The 11,785-nt window shown below is 38.9% G+C and overlaps 1 protein-coding gene across 1 annotated transcript in view; it reads left to right on the plus strand.

The window, feature by feature from the left end:
* The first annotated feature begins 591 nt into the window (after positions 1–591).
* The window catches only part of LOC131474277 (cGMP-dependent protein kinase 1), a 149,657-nt gene continuing 138,463 nt past the window's right edge, over positions 592–11,785 (plus strand). The window contains exon 1 of the mRNA XM_058652058.1: positions 592–1,271. Coding sequence (XP_058508041.1) covers positions 1,015–1,271 — 257 coding nt within the window. The 5' untranslated portion in view covers positions 592–1,014. The remainder of the gene's footprint in view (positions 1,272–11,785) is intronic.

An 11,785-nucleotide genomic window follows, 5' to 3' on the forward strand; every position in this document is an offset into this window, starting at 1 on the left:
AATGAACATTTACCAACATTTTCTGACATTTTATGGGTCAAAAAACTCAATTAGAATCTTTGAGAAGTGACGTTCTCAAAGGTTTTGTTTCGCTTTCAGTGATTTATTTGCTATGTGAAGCAAAGACAACAGGAAATATTCACAAAATGCAGAAGCCAGACTTGTTTAAATCATGTTAAAACAAACAACAGTTGATTCATTTATTTGTTGCAGCGTTTTCTCCACTCAGAGAACAAACATCCTTCAGTGTTAGTGTCATTTATTTGCCTTATAGGGAGATGACTTTCACTTCACTGATCTGTATGTGTGTGTGTGTGTGTTTACTCCACATATGACCACTGCAGGGGAAAATTGATTTTTTTTTATTCTTTATATTTTATTTTCTTAAAGGTCGAGGAGGTGATGTGGGTGTTCAACATTGCTCCATGTGTCGCTCCTGGAGGAGTCGAGGTCGTGCAGTAAACAAATATTTGACAGCAGCAGCAGTGGTGTTAGTGGTGGTGCTTGCGTGCGTGCGTGCGCGCGCCTGTGTTTGTGTGTGTGTGTTCCCCTCAGTGCTGTGACTGAGTGAGTGTGAAGTGGTGAAGTGCAGCAGGACTTGTCTCGGCTCTCTGGTGCCCAGTTTTGTCGGCCTGACTCTGCCTCAGCCTCTGGGGAGGAAGCGCTGCTGTAATTGGTTTCTCAATGAAGGATCATCAGCGGCTCCTTGGAGGTTTGGAGCTGGACCTTCCACCGTCCGCCCCCCGCATTTGAACACACAACTGCTCTGCGCTTTTTCTTTTTTTCCCCCTTGAAATAAACAAGTGGCAGAGTGGAAGAGTGGAAGAGGGGGCTGATATTCTCGGATCAGCATCATCATTCTGCGCGTAAATCGCGCGGAGGATTTGTCTCGCTTTCGCAACCTGCGCGTGCTTCTCCTGCCGCCGCCGCCGCCGCCGCTGCTGCTGCGTGGACTGGAGTGGAGTTATCATATTTTTGTCCGCGGATTGCAAAAGTTCCACAGCGGATTTCGACATGAGTGACCTGGAGGACGACTTTGCCAAGATCCTGCTACTGAAGGAGGAGCGGATACGGGACCTGGAGCGGCGGCTCGCGGACAGAGAGGACGAGATCCAGGAACTGAAGAGGAAATTGCACAAATGTCAGTCTGTTCTTCCCAGCGCTCAACTTATCGGCCCGCGGACCCATAGGGCGCAGGGGATCTCCGCGGAGCCGCAGACGCACCAGGACCTGAGCAGACAGTCCTTTCGGAAATACGCCAAGTCCGACTGGTAAGTAAGAGCGAGCCGCACACGCGGCGTGCGAGGCGTCCACGCACACGCGTGTTTCTACATTCTTGTAGTGTTTTTAAGACGAACGTGAAGACGTTCAGTGAATCAGGAGCAAAAAAACGTGATTTCAAAAGTCCTGATACTGTATCATCTGCTGCTCCAGGGCTGGGCCGATACACGATATCGTCACTGTCATCACATATCGCGATAAAAAAAAGCACTCATTATAAGTTGATTATGGTAAATTTATTTTATTTTTGCAAAATTGTCATAACTTGGACTTTCAAACACAGTCCAGCTCCCAAACAAACAGTGATTTATTATGAATCGCCACCAGGGGGCGCCTTAAGATTTATGTCTTCACATAAAAACATCACATATATATCCTAACGTTACAAAGTTCTGTCACGTTTTTTTACAGTATAAGTATTTTTTGTAACATTAGAAACAATAGTTGTAACATTACAGCACTTTTTGTAATATTAGCAACATTTGTGTAACTAACACTACAATTTTGTGGTTAATGTACGTCATTATTTTGTAATGTTTACATTTCGCAGCACTTTTTGGTAACACGTAATATTTTTGGTAACTTTAGTCATGCTTTGTAATGTTACAACATTTTCCAGCACTTTTTGGTAATTTATTGAATATTTTATTGTAATATTACCAGCATTTATAAGTAGCCATAACATTTTGTGGTAAACGTACATCATTTCGTTGTCATGCTACTCGCACACTTTGGTAACATGACAATACTTTGCAACATTTCTTGGTAAAGTAGTAACATTATTCATCATTGTCACTTTATCTATTGTTTATGCAGAGGCTACACACCACGTTGATCTTTTTAAAGTACTTTTTTTTTTACAATTACCACACAAATATCCAAAGAAATATTTAATTTTAATCAGCCAGCTGTCTGTAAGTGACCCAACTTACAGTCCTAGTGATTTATTTCCAAGTGCCACAAGGGGGAGCCACTTTACTCCAGTACTTGTCTCTTCAGTAACGTGTGTTTGTTGCATTGTTTTTGGCAACATGAGCTCATCAATCAGTTTTCTGTTATATCGGTAACATTTGTCAGCATTCACTTGTATTTCCAGAACATTCTTCTCCTCAGTATTTAATGTCACAGTTATTCTCACAGTATCATAAAACATAAATGAGTTTAGTTCAGGATAATCATGATAACTGTGCACATTAGCACATTGTCCCGGGGCTAATCTTGTGTCCCGCGTCCACATCCGCCTTCCTCCTCGTTCATCCCTCTACCTTTTCTTTTCTCTTCTCTCTTGTTCTAAATGAACGATGGGGATGTTTTGCCATGAATGAATGAATGGACGAGCACTTTCATTCTTTGGGGCCGATGACGCAGCTCAAAGACGAGCTTCATAGAGAGCTTCCTAATTGATCAGATCCATCACGGCGTTCCCCGGGGACACAGACGGGAGGAAGTGCGATGCATTATTGGCTTTTAGTAGCTGGACGCTGAGGACCCGAAGTGCATGTCTGAGGATATTTAATACTCCATTAGAAAACGCTTTGTTTGACCATATGCTTCCTTCATCACCTTTAGGTGCTCGTTTTAGTTGCAGCTGTAGCTCGCTCAGGTTTGACTTTTTCTTGTCCGCGGCGTCTCAAACTCTCTTTGCGTTTATTGTCTCTTCTACTCGACGTTCTCCTTTCCTTAATCTCTCTTCACCTCCAGCTCCAGTCGGCTATCGGCAGATCGCTTCAGGTCAAATCGCTCCGTTGACTCGATTAATGCGACAAACAACAATGGAGTTAATGTCGTTAAGACGTCTGGACAATTTCCAGTCTTCATTTGCACCCGGAAACACAAACAAACAGACGGGCGGACGGGCGGACGGAGGGAGGGAGGGACAGAGAGTCCAATCTCCCTCCACACTAAACACTAAACACTAAATTGTTGTTTTATAGTGAATTAGTTTTTCTCCATTCATCGTTTTCTAAATCAGATTTCAGTCGGCAAATCACAAGAAAGGCTGCAGTTTAACTCTCTTTTTGACTATTCTGTTCTTCTCAAAGTGTGGTGCGTGGACCACCAGTGGTACGCAGGAGTTCCTCTGTTGGTACTTCTCCTGTATAAACCAGGGTATGTGATCGTTGTACTTAAAAATTATTACAATAAATGAAATAAAACTAATTAGAGTCACATTATCGCTCGCTCCGTCTTCTGTCTGTAACTGAACCAACGTGCAGTCCTAGTGACTTATTTCAAAGTGCCAAAAACTTGCTCTATTTTATTATATTCTACATTTTATGCCGTCTAAAACAATACAATTCATACATAAATCCTGGAAGATTTCATATCTTTATATTCTTCCTTTTATTACAGTCTAACGGAGAGGTTTCAAACTCATGGCCCATGGGCCACATTTGTCGGTTCATGCAGCCCCCTCATTTAAAATAAAGTTTTAATGAAAACTGGCCGATAGCAGGCAGATGAAGAGAAAGTGAAGTCACAGTGAGCGGAAAAAGTAGTCGACATAAAATAAAGATGAACAAAAGTTTAAAGACTTCAAACGTACATATCAGCGTGTCGAAGCTCACTGCTGCTGTGATAAAGTAACAGAGCAGCTGCAGAGATGAATACGCACGGAAAGACACAGGATTGAACCTCTCACAGCTGTTAGAGGAAAAATAAATACTCAGATAAAGGAGAAATAAAAACTGCATCATGTGCACAAGATGACGAGAAAATAGACTTAAATATGTTTAATAGCAATCGGCATAAACAGGGAATTTGTTTGTATCGTTCCCTGTCAAAACAGACGCTTTTATTTTGTAATTCGGTGAAATGTCGTCATCACGAATATCGTTGTTGTCATGTATTTGTATATAATTTCATCCTCATATATAAAACATTCTTACTGAACAATTGTTTCCCAAACTGCTAGACTTTTTATTTTTTTTTCACTTGACTTCACTTGCCCCGCCCCCACCTGACCAGAGCAGATGCTCATTGGGCCCCCAGGTCATTTAAGTCTGAGGCCCTTGATCTAACGTGTCATGTGATAACTCTCCATAGAATTTGACATCTGTTTCGTGTCGACACATTTATTTATTTATACATTCACGGTAATGAACAGAAATGTAATAATATAATGTGATAAATAAATAAATAAATAAAAGCCAGATTTTTCAGCCACTGGCTAAATTTACATGCGCCTGTGCCTGCATGGGCAGGTTGATGATACTGTGTATAATCCTGAAGTCTTACTTTATTTGTAAAGCACTTTCAAACACAACCACAGTGCTGTACAGAATCATAAATAAAAGACACAGTAAATATAAGTAAAATAAGTTAAAAGACAAAAACGTGGATGAAAGTAACAGCCAGACAATCAACCACAATAAAACCAGATCAAATAAAGTTAAATAGAAATAACATCAACCACTTATATCACATATCAAATAACAAACAAAAATATCTTTCTTCAGATATTTCATCTCTCATGGGTCCGTCCATAAAAGGAAATCAGAAAATGGTGAAAAATCTTGATTGTTTGTTTCCCAAGCTACAAAGAAATATTCATTTTACTGTTACTAATTCGATTTTTATTAAACTCACACAGTTAGTGATTCATTTACTCATCAGTTATATCATTGCAGACTCACTTTAGTCCATAAAAAACACTGTGTGGGACATACCGGGTGAGGAAAGCATGAAGTTGCCCGAGGCCCCTGAGCTGAGCGGGGCCCCCTAAAGAGAGAACAGCTGATTCCATTAGAGTCCTGATTACATCAGTGCACAGCAAACACACTTTTATGACCAGGCTGGAATTTCACCACAGTGTAAAAAAAACCTCACAACTGCAGGGTTCCCCTCCAGTCCCCTTTTGCTCCAGGCCCCCCAATTCCCTTAAGACGCCCCCTGAAGGCAGCAAATATGAGATATGATAAATGGATGCCAGGAGTGACCCAGTTTTCACCGAGAGTTATTTATTTAGAAGCTATATTTGAAGGAAATAATGACACCTAATCTGTGGAGAGTGCAAAGGAAAGAAAGAGAAAACACCAGAGAAGAATAAAATATAATAATAATAATAATAATAATAAAATAGAACTACAATAGTTTAAATTTAGGACCAAATAAACTCTGGAACTGATTTTGTGTCAGTTCAAGACTATAATAGTTCGTTTTAACCCTATTTCTACTCTTTCATTGTTACTTTAATACTAAAATAGTTACATTCAAACACTTTTTCATAGTGGAGTTGGTCCTAATCTGAAATTGCAACCGCACATTTTAGTGACACAGTTATTTAAGTTATTAAATTAACTGTTTTATGTATTCAATATTTTTATCAGAGGTCTCAACTCGTGGCTTGTGGCACTTTTATTTTGAAATTTTCTGAAATATCTATATATCCTGACCAAACTCAATGCTCAGTGGCTCCAAGGCCATTCAACTTTGAGACCCCTTAGTTTATATATCATTTACCATAAGTTTAGTTCAGTAAATATTCATTTATGCCACGTAAATGATTAATTTCTTCAACATTTAACTGTTCCAATTTATTAGTTAAAAAAAGAACAGGAAACAGACCAGAACATATGAGCATCATAAATTGTCTGATTCCTAAACGATCAGCGTCTGCTCCACAGTTCCGTTTCGACGCAGACAGACATTTTAACGTTGTATGAAAAGCACGGATGAGATGAAACTGAATCTCTCAATGACGCCGGATCCTGGAGGACGGCGTCCGTCTCCACCTGCTCCCGCAGTGCTCGCTCGTCCACTGCAGGGTCGCAGACACTCTGACCCCCCATTAGAGTCAGGATGTGGCACCAGCCGGCGGCCTGCTACCGCCCCCCCCCCGCGCCGCCCTGCCCTGCCCCACTCTGCCCCCCCATCATATTACAGCGGCATGGAGCAATGGATCCTGTTTCTATTGATCTGCATAGGAAAAGGGCTGAGCTGGTGATGGTTAGAGAGGTGAAATTTAAAGCGCAGAGGTTCTCTGAAGGACAGTGGGCGGAGCCTGAGGGGCGATGAGGCAGGATGAGGTGATGCAACAAAGCCGGAAAATAACCAGAGCCTGACATCTTCACTCGATATGATGTCAACTTTGTTGCTATTTTCAAAGCTCTGTGTCCTTCACGGACAGAGACGAGACAGAAAAGCTTTCCTCTGCTTTTGTTGTTTGGATTAAGAAAGAAGAAAACTAATGTTTTTGAAAGCACTACAAAGGGAAAAGTAAAGTTGTACTTGAGGAGGCAGTTTTTGCTGCACATTGAGCAGGTGTTCACCAGATGCTTTATCTCATTTAAAGCCTCACAGTCTGGGCAAAAGCAAAGCTGTTAATGTGCAATTATAGCTTCTTCAACATGTCGCCACATTAGGAGCATTTACCTCCAAACTAGGGCTGAAACTGTTTCTCGATTATTGATCTATTAGTAAATGAATCATCGGTTTAAATGTTTTTTGTGGAATTAAAACCAGTTTCTCTGATCTTTCAGCTTCTTAAATGTCAAAATGTTCTTGTTTCTTTGCTCCATCTAACATAGAAAATCATTAAAACCGAATGATTTTGTGTTGGTGGACTAAACAAGACATTTGAGAACATCATCATTTCCAGGTTTGAGAAACACTTTCAACATTTTCTGACATTTTATCCACCGAACAAACCTGCAAACCTGAAACCATATTGAAGAAATTATTGGAATAAGTAGTGATTTATACATAATAGTGTCATCAGCGTATACTGTGATTCTTTGAGAGACTTTATTATCTGGTATCAAAGAATAACAAAGAACTTATTAAAACATTATTATTTCCAGGTTGATCAACATTTTCTGACCAAACAAGTACTCGATTTATCGAGAAAATAATTTACAGATTAATCAAATATCAAAAAAAATCGTTAGTTGCAGCTCTACTTACTGATATGATACTTATTCCCTTATTCCCACTGGTCAAAAACCCGTTTAAACCTGGGATTAAACGAGTTTTTCACCAGTGGGAATGTGTGTAATCTGCGTTTACTCCCAAGAAAAATGACTGCAGTGCACAAGGGTTTTTATCGGCTTTGGATCTGATTAACATCAGTGGGATTAGAAATCCTCATTTTGTCTGTCACTAACTGATCTGTACTGGAAACTCCACTAGGGCTACAACTAAGGATTATTTTCATAATTAGTTAATCTGTTGATCAATTTCTCCATTAATCGAGTATTTGTTTCATATATAAATAAATATCTAATTGCAATTATTTTGATTGAAATTGCGATATCTGCCATATCTGCGATATTTGCGATATCCGAGGTAATTTTTACACAATTATTCTCATTTTCATTTGAAAAACATTATTTGAAATGATTACTGCGTGATATTTGTGCAGATCTGTGAGAAACAAAGATGTTTTATTCAGTCTGTAGAATAAATGTGTGTAGGTCAGGATTATTTTATAGAGAATATTTTGTCTTAAATGGTCATTTGACACAAATGTTTGGCTTTAAGACACGTTTAAGACTCGGGTTAGCCTCGTTCAGTCCTGATGTCGATCGGTAGAAATAATGACGTTTTCCACAAATCACAAATGATTCAGTTTGAATGATTTCTTTGTTACGTGGAGCAAAAAACAAGAAAATATTCACATTTATCAAAGAATCAGAAAGAACACTGACAGATTATAAAATAGTTTATCAATTAATCTAATCGTTGCAGCCTCAGTTGCCACCCACAATGAAATAGAATGGAATCTCTGATTTTATAAGAATAACTACTCAAACACAATATACCATTATTTCATTTAAAATCCCTGCCATGCATAGAACAAACTGGGTTTATGTTTATGTATCAACCAGCGATGGTTTGCTCTATTTTTGCCAGTTTGTATTGTATCTTTGTAGCAATCCTTTTCTATCCAACCCAACTTTATTTGTAACGCACTTTAAAACAACCACAGTGAACCAAAAGTGCTGTACAGAATAATAAATAAAATGCGTGGAAGCTAATGTGAGGCGATAAGATCCATTTAAAACAAATTAATAGACATAAAAAGTAGACTTTTTTATGATATTACAGCTCTCAATATCATCTAAAAGATCGATTTGAAGAGAAACTGTTTTATTTGTCTATCCATCGAGCGCTCACCAGCCACTTTATTAGGTACACCTGTTAACACAAATATTTAACCGGTCAATGACATGACAGAGACTTAATGGATTCTGTCCTGCTGAAGTTCAAACTGAGCATCTGAACGAAGGACAAAGGGGATTTTAAGTGACCTTGAACATGGTCAGCAGAGTATTTCAAGGACTCCTGATCTCGTGGGATTTTTGAACGTCTCTATGATTTATAGAGAATGTTCCAAAAAAAAAAGAAAAAGGCCTCGGTGATGTCAGAGGTCAGAGGAGAACAACCACACTGGTTCAGAATTAAAGAAAAACAACAGTAACTCACATAAAATGCTTCTGTAGCTATCTTGTGTACCTAATAAAATGGCTGGTGAGTGTATATAGACCTATTATATATAACTTTTTAATAAAAGGCCGCAGATATAATGAAAAGTCAATGTGTTTTTAATTTTCTGGTCTTTATTTATGTCCGAATTATTACATGAGGGGCTCCGAGGATTCTTTTTTTTTTAAAATCTTGTAGGATGTTGTGAAAACTCTCGCTGACATAAATGTTATTAATTTATTTTTTATTTTTTGCAATATTACAGAACAGTGGGGCCATTAAGTGTTGGACATGTTTTGCTTGGACAGCAGAGGCAGAGACATACCTGTGGGCGGCCTGTAGTCGTGGATACGGGGGGGAGGGGATGGGGAAGGAGAGGGCTCCACCTAACACTGCCCAACCAAATCACCCAAAAATAAAAGAAATATTAATTACAATAATCATTTTATTGCATTTAAATGCATTGCTGTGTCCTTCCTTTGACGCTGCTTGACAATACACGTGTATACAGGTCAATATTCAAATGAAATTAAGCTCAATTTAATATTATTTTTGAATCTGTACACGATGCAGCACTTTGTGTCTTTATATTTTCAGTCTGGGATGAAAAAAAACCTGTAATAGAATAAAAAAGAGGAAGAAAGGATGATATGACCACACACACACACACACACACACACAGTGTCTGGCAGTTAGTGCCCAGAATGTCATTACACCACGAGTTGTTCCTATAAATGACCACAAGAGGGCAGCTGTTGTCTTTTCATTGAGCCACACTGTGTCAGTGTGGGGTTGTGAGGAAACAGATGCATTTTTCTCCCCAAGAGAAAGAGAAAAAAAAGCCAACGTCCTCCTCTCTAACAACCAGAGAAATCTCATTCTCCTGCTGTTTTCTCTTCTCCTCTCATTCTCTCTCTCTCTCTCTCTCCCTCTCTGTGCCTGCCTGCACTCGCTCGCCCTCTCAGCTCAGTAATCTGCTGTTTTCAGCCTCAGAAGAATCTCGTCCCTTCAGATTGTCCATGACACTTTTCTTTTCTTCCCCCTCGTCTGAATTTGTCCCGAGCACATGAGGCCAAACGCTGTGTGCTGAGATTCTGATGATCATTGGATTAATGTGGACAGACACACACACACACACACACACACACTGGTTTCCATGACTTCAGAGGACATTGCATTGACATACATTCATTTCCCCGAGACTTACTCACTAACATTAACCGTAACTACTACTAATCTAATCCTACTCTGACCTCTAAACTTAATCTAACTCTGACCTCTCACTCTTTGTCCCCATAATGTGACTGTAAACAGATTTATGTCCCCACAACCTGAGGAATACCAGACACACACACACACACACACACACACACACACACTTTGTTACTGTACTTAAGTACAAAATTAACGCACCTGTACTTTACTTTGTTATTTATATTTCTAGCAACTTTTAATTTTACTCCAGTACATTTGCTATAAACTCTCTTTGTTACTCATTACTACCAAAACAATCAAAATGGAGCTTTTCTAGTCTTGATGAGCTGCTTTATTTTATACTTTTGCCATTGAGTCACTTCAGCATGGCGATAAGTGTTGAAAATTGAACCCACTACCTTCCAGTTGAATGACAACTTGCCCTACCACTGAGCTACCATGGCTCCATCCCTAACTCTTTTTTAATACTCTTACTTCTAGAACAGGGGTGTCAAACATACGGCCCAGGGGCCAGAACCGGCCCGCCAGAGGGTCCAATCCGGCCCACAGGATGAATTTGTTAAAATTTCACACTAATCTAAACGTAATGTCAAATGCTCCAGATACCCGTGACTAAATGTTTTTGCCTTTATAGATCCATTGTGCTGTGTAAATAGTACATTTAGGCATGATATTGTTGAAATTGCACTTATATTTCTCAAGAAATTTCATGTTTTGTAAAATTATCCTTCATTAAATGTAAAACAAAGGAGAAAACACAAAGGAGTTCTTGTTGTTCATAGGTTATTATGCTATTATTTTACTATTTTTACTGGTCCGGCCCCCTTGAGATCAAATTGTGCTGTATGTGGCCCCTGAACAAAAAAGAGTTTGACCCCCCTGTTCTAGAACTTAAGCACATTTTGTATCAGAAAAAAAAAGACTTTTCATGCTTAAGTACATTAAATGTCAAGACCTTTTACTTAAGTAATATTATAAAAGAAAAGTGACTTCAACTTCTACCAAAGTCATTTTCTGGTAACATACTTCACTCAAGTATCACCTTTAAGGCACTTTATATGAGACTAGTGAGGACCTGAGACATAATGCAGTCCCTCGCCCTGACCCCTGACCCCTGACCCCTTACAGCCCTGCAGCTTCGGTTTTATAACGTATTTTTTTATGACCAGGGACTGGGACAGAAAACAGTCCCTGTTAGTTCACCTGGTTAAGGAGTTGCACTGTATTTACCATCCAGCCATGGCAGACATGCATTCACCTCTTATTATGATATCTGACCCCAGATGTGAACGAAAGGCACAGCTGGCTTAGATTTGGTGACATTGCCATTTAAAGCTATTAATTGTGGCAATGAAAATACAATTATGTTTTATAAAACAGTGCATTTGTTTGTAACTTTTAGTGTAAAAAAGAAAAAAGGGTCTGAAGGGAGCATTGGCCCCCGTGAATCTTCACATTAAAAAAAGTTTGGACATCCCTGCCCGGATCTAAACCACCCAACTAAATACCTAATAACCCTGACCATAAAACCAGGTCTTAACCCCCCAAAAAGCTCTCTAAAGATGTGAGGATCAGCCAAAATGTGATGAGAATTTTTGGTCCTCACAAAGCCACAAATACAGGAACACACACAAATCAAATAAAAAATATCTGTCACCGAATAATTAGAATTTAAGAATAATCATAATTTTTTGTTTTTATTATGGGTTTATTAATCTGTCACTTATAATCCTCTTACAATACAATGTTTAGTTTAGCAAAGTGGTGAAAAATATCAGTCCGTATTTCTCAAACCTTAAAAACATCGTTTTAAAAAAAAAGAATTTAGTAAAAACAACACCAAATTTGATCAAATCTATAAATT

The sequence above is a fragment of the Solea solea genome, chromosome 15 (genome assembly GCF_958295425.1).
Source record: "Solea solea chromosome 15, fSolSol10.1, whole genome shotgun sequence".
NCBI classification, from domain to species: Eukaryota; Metazoa; Chordata; class Actinopteri; order Pleuronectiformes; family Soleidae; genus Solea; species Solea solea.